The following is a 14,383-nucleotide window of genomic DNA, read 5'->3' as shown; positions in this document are numbered from 1 at the left end:
CAATATCTAATTATAAACTAGAATTAAAGTTGTATTACTGTGAAAATCCCCACAAGCTTGAGTTTGGGTCAGCTCAACAGGGTTTCTTGATTTCTGTTGATATCTGCTTTTAGTTAATTGATCAAGAGGCATATATAGCCTACCAGTTAATGCTGGCTCTCACAGCACAAAGTCCCACAAAAGAGAGTCAGTAGACACTTTGCCCATTCCCCCTAAATGAAGGGGAGTAGGCCGACTGACAGGTAAGGCCTACACAATAGCCTACCTGTGTACAGGCATAATCCCTTTCATGTCTTGCTCACTGCATTAGGCTATACTCAATATTTATGTTGTCTGCTGTGATGGTTCCCTAACATACAACCAACATGTAGTTTGTTATCTTTATTATTGGAAATGAATAAATATAGGCCCAAGCCTATATATCATAAACTTTTTTTTAATCAATGTAGACTCTACATTGTGATTCAAGTAAAAATTGATGGAATGTGTGTGGAAAAAATAAATGTATGTTGCAGGTTTGAATGGGGGATTTAATTCCAGCAGCAGTTGGTTTAGGCTTTTATTTTGAAGATCCAACCTTCTGATTGCCGGTGTTCTCCTGGCTAACTTGGGCAGCCTGTGCCCCCCCTTTCCTCCCGTAGATGACCACTCTCTCAGTTTTCATTCCGTTAGAGGCGGCACATCACCGAGGCTCCCATCACCTATCCCTCCCTCTCTCTCCGACTGTCTGGCCGCGGGAATAAGAGGAAAAATAGACAAAAAGAAGAATGGCGAGCAACTTCTCCAGACTCCTGTCGTCCAAACGGAATGTGGGGCTGCTGTCTTTAGTGGCCGGCGGCTCTGTCACAGCGGGCTTTCTGCTCTGCAGGGACCGTGTCACCGCCGGAGCGCCTGTCCGCAGACTCTACCCTGCCAGGTAACACAACACAGACCTGTTAGGCACCCTTCTAGCGCTAATTAATGCACAATTAACTGGTTAATTAAGAGGCAGTGCTCTCTTTTAGGTATAACTGCGTCGTGCACCTCGGGATTGTCGGGTGTGAACCGGGCTTTTAATTAATTCGTTATTTTATTTATTTGTTTATTTATATTTAGTTATTTATTTATCATTTTTGTTGTCTTACATTATCAGTCTGACGACATAGCCTACTGATATAGACTGGGTTCCCACTTGGCGGCTCTCTACACAGTAGCCTATAACCACCCATCAGCCTAAAATACCATTAGCCTATAAAAAGCTCACTCATCTAATATATTTATGAAGGATATAGACTACACCAATATCACAGAAAATGCAAGTCCCATGGGGAAGAATGAGAGGAAAATAGTGGATATAGGGGGACGATAATAATAGATGGAATTTAATGAACTGTTTATAGCCACAGAAGAAATGACAGGTAGGCTGTCATGGTATGTTTTCTCCCTCCCTGCCCCCGCTGTCGTTTAACCCATTATAATGAACCAAGACAAGAGGCTCGCCTGCCTCTGACAAATCAGCTGTTTCTGGGCTATAATCTAATGTCTAGTGATCAATGGGTGTGTGAGAGAGAGACACAGAGGGTGAATAAAATACAAGGAAGAAGCTCCATATGGGTTGCTTACGTGTCCCATGGCACGTCTGATGATGTGATTAAGTTGTATCGCCTCTCGTTTGGGTCATAGGTCAGAATACAATCTATAATATAGATTGCATTGTATTGATATGCTACTGGTAGCCTAGGCCATGAGCGTCTGCTGTAAATGTTGAGCTTAAAGTAATGTCTCTGGATCTTCTCATATTGCCTACCAAGTCCTGGTCATCATATGGAACTATAACAGATCAAACTGAAGTATTAATTACATAATGGATCAAATGAAAGTTACAAGATACAAGATCATTTTAATAGCTTAAGCTAAGTGAGTACTGTCACAAATGAGGAATTTGTCTTTGTGCAGTATACTGTATATGCAGCACAGCGACCACAAATGTCAGTGGAATATTGTCCATGTAAAATGTTCATGTAAATGTCCTTGTAAGATAGCCTATCAAGTAGTCTCGCTTTGCCAGACTGTCTCCACACACTTTGTTTCACACTGTACCAGTGCAGGAGTCTGGCTCAACTCACTCTCATTCTGGTACGGGGGGGGGGGGGGTTGGGGGATGCTCTGTTATCTTTACAACCATCCACCGAAAGTACTTTACTTTACTTTTTACTTTAGTAAAAATGCTTTATTGCACAATCCCAATCTTCATCAAAATCTGCCATTTTCAGCGTGTAGTATGCTGTGTTGTTGTTTCAGCGTGTAGTATGCTGTGTTGTTGTTTCAGCGTGTAGTATGCTGTGTTGTTGTTTCAGCGTGTAGTATGCTGTGTTGTTGTTTCAGCGTGTAGTATGCTGTGTTGTTGTTTCAGCGTGTAGTATGCTGTGTTGTTGTTTCAGCGTGTAGTATGCTGTGTTGTTGTTTCAGCGTGTAGTATGCTGTGTTGTTGTTTCAGCGTGTAGTATGCTGTGTTGTTGTTTCAGCGTGTAGTATGCTGTGTTGTTGTTTCAGCGTGTAGTATGCTGTGTTGTTGTTTCAGCGTGTAGTATGCTGTGTTGTTGTTTCACCGCGGCGGAGGCATTTGAGAGCGGTAACACGCAGGGAGCGGAAAGGGAATTCCCCATTGGCTCCGACTGGAATCGTCGGAGCCAATGGCAGAGCTTATACTGGCAGCCTGCTTCCGTTGAGTCAGACTAGATGTCACATAAAAGTCCTTTAAATGTCTGGGATAATGTCCATGGGGGCGGAGCCCAGTCCTAGTCTCACGTGGTCTAGTCTCGGCTCCCAGACGTTTGGTGAGCTGCGCCACCAAACGTCTGGGAATTTCACTGTCAGAAACTGTCTGTCCGAGCCCGGCGAGAACCGCCGGCAGCAGACACGCCTACATTTATTATTAGAATTTTATTTGGTAGCGGCAATGCCATTTATCATAGTCCTAACACAGAGCATGAAGCTGATATGCTCCAAACAAAATTTATAGCTGTGGTTTATTTTACAATCATTTTTCCTACCCGGAAGTGGTCCGCTTGCTACTGTGAGTCATCAGCAGGCTCTGTAACGTTAGCCTCGGGAGTCGGGTTTATCGCTGGGGGAAAGACCTCTAGCCGCCGGGGCCGGATGAAACACGTCCTATTAACAGGTTATGTTTGTTTCTAAGTGATTAATATGTTTCTCCGCAAATGCGACGATGTTTTGCGAGACACCGGTTCAGCAGGAGAACTGCCCCCAGAAAGCAGGCCCGCCCACAACACTCATGATTGGTTCTCCGATGCAAGGCTTCCAACAGCGCCACCTAACGTTATGCAAAGATTTAAATAGTAATATTCTCAGTCTTACAGGAGTGAAACGGATTAAGACTGAGGGCTGAGTCTACACGTGGTCAGACTCAACGTCTTACGTCAGCAAGCTTCCAGCAGCTGGCTACTGCGAGACGACCCCAGTCGATGCAGAGCCGGTTTGCTCAGGGGGCATCGGGGGGTAGAGTGACAAAGTCCTGATTTGTTGGAGTTTTGGGGTCTCATTGAAGAGGTGGAAGGAGTTGGGTAGAAGCTGTCTCTGTGACGGGAGGTTCTGCTACTGCCACACATCAGTCTTCTGCCATGGCATCGGGGAAGAGTCAGACTCTGAAGAGTATATGTCCTGGATGGCCAGGCGCGGACTGCATAATCGGGCACGTCGGGCAAATGCCCGGTGGCCTGGCCTGGCCTGGCCTGGCCTGGCCTGGCCTGGCCTGGCCTGGCCTGGCCTGGCCTGGCCTGGCCTGGACTGGCCTGGCCTGGCCTGGCCTGAAAAAAAAAAAAAAAAAAAAAAAAATCTTTGGTGTGTGCCCGCAGTCAGGCCACTCACTGAACATATAGCCTATATATATATATATTGTGCCCGCAGTCAGGCCACTCACTGAACATATAGCCTATATATATTGTGCCCGCAGTCAGGCCACTCACTGAACAGCAGGCCAGGCAGGCCACTGAGGCCAGTAGTGTTCCTATTTGCGCGGATAGCAGCCAGCAGACAGGCAGGCAGGAATGAGTTAACTTGTCAGTCAGACTCGTCCCAGCCCAGGCCACTGGAGGTGAGTCACACAGACAGACACATGATGGTATAACGCAGTATGCACGATCTGATCACTCTTCCTTAAATAAAGTTTGCTGTGAAGCGTTTGTACAGAGGCATGTTTTTGGTTTTACTTCTTCGTTCAAATATACATACTTCAGCATGCGCTGGGACGCGTCATCAGTGATGTTGACTGGGGTCGCAAGGTGTTTCGGGTCATTCCAACATCATACACCCTCGCCCAGTAGACCCGGCCGAGGCAGATTAAGACCCCGACCCGCGTCCCGGAAGCAGCCGCTACGGATCAGCCTTCCTACTCTGTCTGCAACGTTGCCTGCGGAAGGGTTGATCACTCCCAATCCGCTGCAATAGAGCCAGTGCTACGTCGCAGCATTGAAAGACCCTTCGGTGCATGGAGGCTAAGGCATTGTGGGTTGTCTCCCAGCCGCTCTCCTCCTTCGTCTTACCGGGCCCTCCCTCAACAACACAGGCAGCTAGTCTGTACCTGGTTGTCAGGCATCCAATGGAAAAATAGATGCCTCAAGAAGGCCTGTGCGCTGCACGTCATCCGGCTGCGCCGAGCACCTCGCTCTAGCCTGGAGGACCCCAGGCCGCGCCGATGTTTACACAGATTTTCGGGAGACTAATCCGTAGCGTTTGTGGATTTCTCCCTCACGAGAGAGCCAGTCTGGGTTGCTAACCCATCCTGTACCGGGTTGCCGTCTCTCCGACCGTCAACTGTCTCTCCAGTTTGTCACCAATCTATTCCTTGGTTGTCACCTAGTCTATTCCTAAGCGTCACTGGCCAGGGAAACCAGGGTTCTTCATATTATACTTGCAGTTATCTAGGCAATGTTGATGTTTCTATTAGTGAACAAATAGGTAACATGTATCATTGCGTTAGCATTACGGCCAAAATGCCAAAAAACGGGCCAAAAAAAAAAAAAAGGCCAAAAAAAAACGGGCCAAAAAATTTAGCGCCGACGACCTTTGGTCGCCGGCACGCGCGCGCATCGGCCCGTATTGGCCTGGCCTGCTTGGTAGAAATGCACGGCCTGAATTATGATCCCAGTCCGCCCCTGGGCTTGGCAATCATTTTTGGGATTGATTGATTGATTAAAACAATCAGTAGTAGGCTAGTGGGAATAATTTGACCCTGAAAGTCAACTTTTCTTTCTTTTCTTATCAGTTAGTTGAGTGTGAGAGATGTGTGACAACGATGTGCGGTGAGTGACTCAGTGTTCGGATAATTCAGCTAAGATAACGTTAACGTTAACGTTAATATGACATTTTTAGGGCAAGACAAGACATGTTATCTTTGAATGAAGTCTGGTAATGATATTGGTAAAATGAAAATAACGCACAACTAGTTTCTGGGCAAGATAACCAGGCCCCCAGTAGTCTCTCAAGACAAACACGTTTCCTCCTGCAATTTACAAATGCTCCAGCCTACCCCTCTGTACAGTGTGTAGTTGAATCCTACTGTAGCTAGCTGCTGAGCAGAAATGGAAATTGGACAATGTACTTTTTATTTAATTTATATATTTATTTATTTTCGTGAACATGTGTCGTGATTGGTCGAATACCATCATCTGAATACCAAACCCAATCTCATTCCATCCTTGGCCTTAAGAAAGGATATTGTTTTGGATAAAAACCCAACTGCAGTTCCTTGTCAGATTAATTAAACTAAAACAACTAACAAATCTGGAGCGTTCCTTCTCCCTCAGCATCAATTAACATGAAATTAATCCACTCCTTCTACCAGTCCACTTGCTGTCACCCCTTTCAGCTTTGTTCAGGGGCAAAGCTCCATAATATTAAACTATATACCATATCTCCATTCAAAAAGTGTATTATTAATCAGAATACAAATATACTGTATATATTTTTATGTATCCGACATTTTCATCTATGGCTAAATCTGTGGCCGTCTTGGGTGGCATTTGGACACACTGTCCTGTAACCGGAAGGTCTCAGTTTCTGCTCTGTTCCTGCTCTGGGAAAGTGTCTTTGAACAAGTAACTGAATACCTACCTGCTGCACGGGCACAGCTCTGTGGTTACCCTGTGCTCAGAGCTCTGTGGTTACCCTGTGCTCAGAGCTCTGTGGTTACCCTGTGCTCAGAGCTCTGTGGTTACCCTGTGCTCAGAGCTCTGTGGTTACCCTGCGCTCAGAGCTCTGTGGTTACCCTGTGCTCAGAGCTCTGTGGTTACCCTGTGCTCAGAGCTCTGTGGTTACCCTGCACTCAGAGCTCTGTGGTTACCCTGCACTCAGAGCTCTGTGGTTACCCTGTGCTCAGAGCTCTGTGGTTACCCTGTGCTCAGAGCTCTGTGGTTACCCTGCACTCAGAGCTCTGTGGTTACCCTGCACTCAGAGCTCTGTGGTTACCCTGCACTCAGAGCTCTGTGGTTACCCTGTGCTCAGAGCTCTGTGGTTACCCTGTGCTCAGAGCTCTGTGGTTACCCTGCACTCAGAGCCCTGTGGTTACCCTGTGCTCAGAGCTCTGTGGTTACCCTGCACTCAGAGCTCTGTGGTTACCCTGTGCTCAGAGCTCTGTGGTTACCCTGCATTCAGAGCTCTGTGGTTACCCTGCACTCAGAGCCCTGTGGTTACCCTGTGCTCAGAGCTCTGTGGTTACCCTGCACTCAGAGCTCTGTGGTTACCCTGTGCTCAGAGCCCTGTGGTTACCCTGTGCTCAGAGCTCTGTGGTTACCCTGCACTCAGAGCTCTGTGGTTACCCTGCACTCAGAGCTCTGTGGTTACCCTGTGCTCAGAGCCCTGTGGTTACCCTGCATTCAGAGCTCTGTGGTTACCCTGTGCTCAGAGCTCTGTGGTTACCCTGTGCTCAGAGCTCTGTGGTTACCCTGCATTCAGAGCTCTGTGGTTACCCTGTGCTCAGAGCTCTGTGGTTACCCTGTGCTCAGAGCTCTGCTCTGTGGTTACCCTGTGCTCAGAGCTCTGCTCTGTGGTTACCCTGCGCTCAGAGTGTCAAAAAATACATTTCGCCTCATGGATCAATAGAGTATGACCCCCCAAAAACCTTATCTTGTGTTTGCATTGAAACAGTGCGGAGTATCCTGACCTACGTAAGCACAACAACTGCATGGCCAGTCACCTGACACCTGCCATCTATGCCAAGCTGGTCGACAAGGCGACTCCCAATGGATACACACTGGACCTGGCTATCCAGACAGGAGTGGACAACCCTGGGCATCCCTTCATCAAGACTGTGGGCATGGTGGCAGGAGATGAGGAGTCTTACGAGGTCAGACGCTTTAATATTGATCAAATATTTTTCTTCATACAGTTGCATTATAGATTGTGAAACATGTGGGGACAGCTTTTATTGCCATTTCTGTAGCAAGTGGGTTTTTACAGGGTGGGGTTGCTAGTCCCACGCCCCCATTAAGCCTAACATATGTCTTTGATGCTGGGTGGAAACCCACACAAACATGGGGAGAACATCCAAACTCCACACAGAAAGGACCTGGGGCGGTTCCAACCCACAAACTTCTTGCTGTGAGGCGACAGTGCTAACTGAGCCACCGTGCCGCCCAGAACCAGGACACATACCAGAACCAGGACTCATAGCAGAACCAGGACACATACCAGAACCAGGACACATACCCCACCGGCTTCCACCCGCAGACACGGCCAATTGTGTCTGTAGGAACATCTGACCAAGCCGGAAGTACCGCTGCCGGGAATTGAACCCGGGTCTCCGTGGTGGTAGGCGAGTGGCTTTACTTCTACACTACCCAGACGCCCCCCCCCCCGATACAAGAACTAGCTGTTTCTCAAGGTTCTATTACTGCCACACAGTAGGGATAGGATTCATTTCAGCACAGAAAGCCCTTAAGATTTGATCATGAAGTTTTAGATTACTGATATCCCAGCCTAAAGACAATAGTCACCCATCCTGCCTGTCTTGTTTCAGAGAGAGGACTTTAATAGCAGACTAGCTTTTAGGCTAGAAGGACGCCTCTTTTGGGAGGTCATGTATCTATAGCAAATGTCTAACTACATTTCCACCTTAATTGCCTAATAGTGATACAAAAATGTGGAGCCAAGCATTATGACATGTTTCCACTATGATATTAAGAAAAACGTTACGCCCCACACCAAAATTAATCTTTTATTTGGACAACATTGATTGATGTTGCTCATTGATTGATCATGAATGATTTGGTTTTTCTTTTACTTTAGTTTCGACACACAATTCCAAATCATTTCTACTGAGAGAATACTCATATGCTGTTTTTATGCCTCCGCCTGACGATAGACATGGCCGGAGGCATTATTCTATCTCAGGAACGCCTTGGCGAAATTGCTTCAAATTGATCTCAAACGTCAACTTGGACTCAAGGATGAACTGATTAGATTTTGGTGGTCAAAGGTCAAACTTCAAGGTCACTGTGACCTCACGACCACCATTTTCATGCTCGTTAACGCGATATCTTAGGAACACCTTGAGGAAATCTCTTCAAATTTGCCTCAAACAGCCACTTTGACTCAAGGATGAACTGATTAGATTTTTGTGGTCAAAGGTGAAAGTTCAAGCTCACTGTGACCTCACGACTGCCCATTTCATCCTCCTTAATGCGATATCTCAGGAGCGCCTTGCCGGAATTTAAGATTTAGCTCAAACATCAACTTGGACTCAAGGATGAACTGATTAGATTTTGGTGGTCAAAGGTTAAAGTTCAAGGTCACTCAGTGTGACCTCATGACAGCCTGTTTCATGCTCGTTAGCGTGATCTCTCATTGTGCTGTGAGCTTCTGGACAGACATGGTTGTAGACTGCTAACTTGTTGGCGGAGGCATCCATCTGTGATGCGGTATTTCTAGTCTTCCTGATAATGTCATCAAACGTCACTCAGCCCCTTTGATAATGTGAATGATTATGATATATGTGTACACTGACTGCACAGAATATTAGGGACACTTTTTTATTTACTTCTTTACATTCATGAAATACACTGATTAGGTGAATCCAGTAAAAAGGTCAGGCAACCTTCAGGGATCAATAGAGCAGTGATACTCAACTGGCGGCCCGCGGGCCACATGCGGCCCGCGGGCGCCCCCTGTGTGGCCCGCGATGGAATTGCAACAACAACAAAAAAACAAAAACAAAAAAAAATGTTTGCAATTCCATTTTCCATTTTCCATTTTTTTACAGTGTACCTGAACGCAACATGCAAGATACCCGCTGAATAAGTGTCCAAATGTTCATGTCATTTTGGTCAATACTCCACTTCTGTTATAGCATTTCAGTCTGGAATATGGAATATCTTTCAATTGGGGTGTCCGGCTAACACCCCAAAAACCTACAATCCGCTACAGAAAAATGTATATTGTTTGTTTATTAACTGGCCCCTGGCCTTCTATTATTTCACGAAAGTGGCCCCCGGGCAAAGCAAGTTGAGTATCCCTGCAATAGAGTATCACAAAATTGTGGATCTTCTGAAAAACATAATGTTCTTGAATTGAGGAAGAGCCTCATTGATGTCTACAACTTCTGCATATTTGAGATATTGTCAAATGTCAAACATTTCTCCCAGCATAAAGTATTATGCACAAAATGTCATCTTAAATATTCAAATTTGTCAATGTTGGGTCGGTTTCAGGTATTTTCTGCACTGTTGGATCCTATCATCAAAGAGAGGCACAACGGCTACGACGTCCGCACCATGACACACCCCACCGACCTGGACTCCAGTAAAGTACTGCACACCATGAAATCAATGAACAGAATAGATTAAGACGTTAAGCGATTGAGGTTTCACGCAACCATTGAGAACGTTCCACATGTAGATTTTTTTTTTTTTAATATAACGTTAAAGACTACGTTTCGCTGTCTGCATGTGTGTCTCCTGTCATCTGTGTGTCCTTGTTCCAGAAGCGGTTTCACCCGAACTCTGTTTAATTGTTATCTGTGAGCTTCGTTCTAGAAATTCTCAGTGTTGTAACAGTAATTCACTTTGATCTGTGTCTCAAACGATGCCATATTGAGTCCTTGAATTTGAGGGAATTGAGCCTAGAAAGTCCTTGAAAAGTCATTGAATTTGATGTTTAAAGGAACATCTCACCCTAAAATCAAAAAGACATATTTTTCCTCTTACATGTAGTGCTATTTATCCATGTAGGTTGTTTTGGTGTGAGTTGCCAAGTTTATCGGCAACTCATAACGGCTGTCGAGATATCTGCGTTCTCTCGAATACAATGGAACTGGATGGCACTCGACTTGGGGTTCACTTGTGGGGTTTTTTCTTTTCGACCGAACTACACCCGCTAGCTGCTAGCTAGCTGCTAGCTAGCTGCTGTTTCATGTAGGAGCGGTGTGGGGAACCCTGAAATAACCTCCAACCTGTCTGCTCAGATCCACTCGGGTCAGTTTGACGAGCGCTACGTGCTGTCATCCAGAGTGAGGACAGGCCGTAGCATCCGCGGGCTGAGCCTGCCACCTGCCTGCACGCGGGCGGAGCGCCGGGAGGTGGAGAAGGTGGTGGTGGACGCCCTGGCCGGCCTGAAGGGAGACCTGACCGGGAAGTACTACAGCCTCACCGTGATGACCGACCAGGACCAGCAGCAGCTCATTGATGTGAGTTAGTGGTGCGGAGGCTTGGGGAGTAACGGGATTACGTAATCAGATTACAAAAAACACAGTTACAGAAAAAATATCTAATCAAGATTACAGTTACATTTAGTAAGATAGATAGAGTACTTTATGTATCCCTGGAGGGAAATTCTGGCGTTACAGCAGCAGGGATCATCAATAACATCAGTGACTTTCAACAACAACAGCGACATAATTTATGTCAAAACACACAAAGAGGTAGGTGTCGGCGAGATCTTAGAAAAACAATATATTGGCATAAAAAACACTATATACATATTGACACAGCTACTACAGCACTCTTGCATTTTCCGGTAATGTCCACGGTAGAGCATATTTATTATATAATAATATTACTATGACTGTACACTGTAAGTAAAATTGTGCAAAGTGGACATAGTGTATACGTGTGCAATGTGCATGAACAATATGTGGGTTTAATATTGTCATAGGAGAGGAGAGAGGGAGTCTCCTCTCCCTGCATGTGTGTTTAATAGTGTCATAGGAGAGGAGAGAGGGGCACGGTGGCTCAGTGGTAGATCTGTCGCCTCGCAGTCAGAAGGTCCTGAGTTCGATTCTCGCCTGGGACACTGTGGGCGCTGTGGTTGTGTTCCCCCCCATATCTTCAGTGCCTACTGCCCAGGTGGGGTATCTCGTCGTAAGGGCCTTTCTGTCTGTGTGGAGTTTGCATGTTCTCCCCGTGCTCCCCCAGGGGGTTCCTCCGTATATAACCCCCCCCCCACTAAAAACATGCAGAAGATCAGATCGTCATCGTCATCCGACCAGTGACGACAACATCCGAAGTCGGTCCCCGGGCGCTGTACGAGAAAAGCGACCACTGCTCCTGGCCTGCCCCCCGGAGGAAAGGACATGCCTGGATGGGTTAAATGCAGAGGACAAATTTCACCGGCCACCGTCAGCATGTGTGTGTTTGTGGCCGTCCGTGCATGTGTTGATGTGTAATCGTGTGACAATAAAAGACGGGCTTGTCCGTCTGAAATCGTGTTTTAATCGTCTCCTCTCCCTGCATGTGGGTTTAATAGTGTCATAGGAGAGGAGAGAGGGAGTCTCCTCTCCCTGCATGCGGTGGGCATGAAAGACCTCTGGTAATGGTCTTTTTTGTCCAGGAGGTGATTGCCCAGGTATTTGTAGCTGTCCACCCTCTCCACCTCCTCACCCCCGATGGAAACAGGGTTCGGCTCAGTCCTGGTCCTCCCAAAGTCCACAACCATCTCCCTCGTTTTGGACACATTTAGGAGGAGGTGGTTGTTTCCACACCAAGTCACAAAGCAGTCCACCAGTTCCCTGAACTCTGTCTCCTCTCCACCACTGACACACCCCACAACTGCAGAGTCATCTGAGAATGTCTGCAGATGACTCTGACACTGAGTTGGAAGTCTGAGGTGTGCAGGTTGAAGAGGAAAGGCGAGAAAACAGTCCCCTGTGGTGCTCCTGTGCTACGGACCACCTGGTCAGACACACATCCCCTGAGTCACACAAACTGTGGTCTGTGCGTCAGGTAGTCGATAATCCAGGAGGTGGTTGTGGAGGCGTCCATCCCTTGGAGCTTCTGGCGCAGCAGTGCAGGCTGAATGGTGACTGACAGTCTGGTGGTGGGGGTGGGGGTAGCTACAGTCTGGTGCTGGGGGTGGGGGTAGCTATATGGTGGCTCAGACAGTCTGGTGGTGGGGGTGGGGGTAGCTACAGTCTGGTGCTGGGGGTGGGGGTAGCTACATGGTGGCTCAGCGGGGGAGGATGTTGGTTGCGTTGTCTTGAAGTCCATGGTGGGGGGTTGGTGGAGGAGTGGAGGCACAGTGCGAGCCTGTTGTCTTGGTCACCGGGGAGGTGAGAGAGGGAAGCAGCAATGGAGGCAGGGGGGTCTGTGCGGCTGGGGGCAGGGGGCAGGGGGAGAGCCAGCTAAGGAGCCTGTGTTGAACCTGTTGAAGAGGTTGTTTAACTCATTGGCTCTGTCCAGGCTCCCCTCAGCCTGATCCACCTTCGCCTTGATCTTTTTCATTCCAGACCACACTCATGTTGTTTTGCTGGAGCTTGCTTTCCAGCTTGGTCCTGTACGCCTCCCTGCCCTCCCTCAGTCTCACTTTCAGCTCTCTCTGCACGCTCCTCAATCATTCCCTGTCCCCCTCCCTGAAGGCTCTCCTCTTTTTGCTCAGGAGCTCCTTCAGGTCACTGGTGATCCAGGGCTTATTATTGGGGAAGCATCGCACTGTCCTGGTGGGGATGATGTTATTATCCACACAGAATGTGATGTACTCTGTTACACAGTCAGTCATGGAGTTGATGTCATCTCCATGGGGTTCACAGAGCTCATCCCATTGTGTGGCCTCGAAGCACCCCTGTAGAGTCTCATTTGTCTCATGTTGACCACCTCTTCACAGTCCTCGAGGTGACAGTTTGCTGCTGAACATGGGTGTGTAGGTGGGGGTGAGAGGAACCAGGTTGTGGTCTGATCTGCCGAGGGGGGGGAGGGCAGTGGAGCTGTATGCATCTCTCACATTTGCATCGAGTCGATCCAGTGTTGGGATTACAAGCAGGATTACAAATTTAAAATACATTTTAAAATACAGAATTATGCGCACACTTTACAACCCTTGCCTCACAGCTCACACAACATCACTCGGGTCCAACCCGGTCTCACGACACTTTGTGAAATAATAGTCTGCAGCCAGTTGTCCCAGTTGACATTGTGCTATTTTTCACTTTGTATTTATTAATGAGAAATAGGCAACACTAGATAGTGGCTGAAAGCCTGCTGTAACTAACACATAAAGTTGAAAGAGCTGTTGTTTTTTGGAAACTGCAGTAGTCAAATGGAGGAAATTTGTTCAGAAGTAATCCAAAAGTGTAGCGTAGATTCCCTGCCTACCAACACGAGGGTCGCAGGTTCGCGCCCCCGTGTTAGCTCCGGCTTGGTCGAGCGGCCATACAGGCACGATTGGCTGTGTCAGTGAGTGGTTAAGCCAGATTAGGGGTATGTGTCCTGGTCGCTGCATTAGCGCCTCCTCTGGTCAGTCGGGGTGCCTGTTCGGGGCGGAAGGGAACTGGTTGGAATAGCGTGATCCTCCCACGTGCTACGTCCTGCCGGTGAAGCTCCCCGCTGTCAGGTGAAAAGAAGCGGCTGGCAACTGTGCATGTGTCAGAGGAAGCATGATGCTAGTCTACGGCTCTCCACAGATCGGCAGAGGGTGGAGCAGCGACTGGGGCAGCAGGGGGGAAAATGGGCCAAGTACAATTGGGGAGAAAAATGGGGGGGAAATCAGAAAAAGAAAAAAAAACAGAAGTAACGGAAAGTAATCTGTTACATTACTTGAATATTGTGATACTTGGATTATGTTACTGATTAACATTTTTAACAGATTACATTTTTAAAGTAACCCTACCAACCCTGGTGGTGCGGTGGTGCTGCTGGGTACTGTAGTGTAGATGGAGACTTTTGACTGTGTTCTTGCTGTGCTAATGCAGCATGTTCCTCCTTCCTACAAGTCAAAACCATTCACAACCACAGTCACATCAACAAACAGAGGGATAAAACATACTGGTGTGGTGACGCACTACACACCCAGACCACAATCAGCTATTTCCCAATGTGTTTGTATTCGATGGTTTCACTTGAATTCTGTTGCTAGGGACAATGTGTTTGTATTCGATGGTTTCACTTGAATTCTGTTGCTA

The 14,383-nt window shown here is 47.3% G+C and overlaps 1 protein-coding gene across 1 annotated transcript in view; it reads left to right on the top strand.

Moving 5' to 3' along the window:
• Nucleotides 1-652: 652 nt before the first annotated feature.
• The window catches only part of LOC310800573 (creatine kinase U-type, mitochondrial-like), a 34,852-nt gene continuing 21,121 nt past the window's right edge, over nucleotides 653-14,383 (top strand). Inside the window, exons 1-4 of the mRNA XM_083663189.1 lie at nucleotides 653-916; nucleotides 7,144-7,342; nucleotides 9,705-9,800; nucleotides 10,457-10,678. Coding sequence (XP_083519315.1) covers nucleotides 768-916; nucleotides 7,144-7,342; nucleotides 9,705-9,800; nucleotides 10,457-10,678 — 666 coding nt within the window. The 5' untranslated portion in view covers nucleotides 653-767. The remainder of the gene's footprint in view (nucleotides 917-7,143; nucleotides 7,343-9,704; nucleotides 9,801-10,456; nucleotides 10,679-14,383) is intronic.

The sequence above is a fragment of the Poromitra crassiceps genome (genome assembly GCF_964638095.1).
Source record: "Poromitra crassiceps genome assembly, chromosome: 30".
Lineage (NCBI taxonomy): Eukaryota > Metazoa > Chordata > Actinopteri > Beryciformes > Melamphaidae > Poromitra > Poromitra crassiceps.
This window is presented reverse-complemented; position numbering and strand designations above follow the sequence as displayed.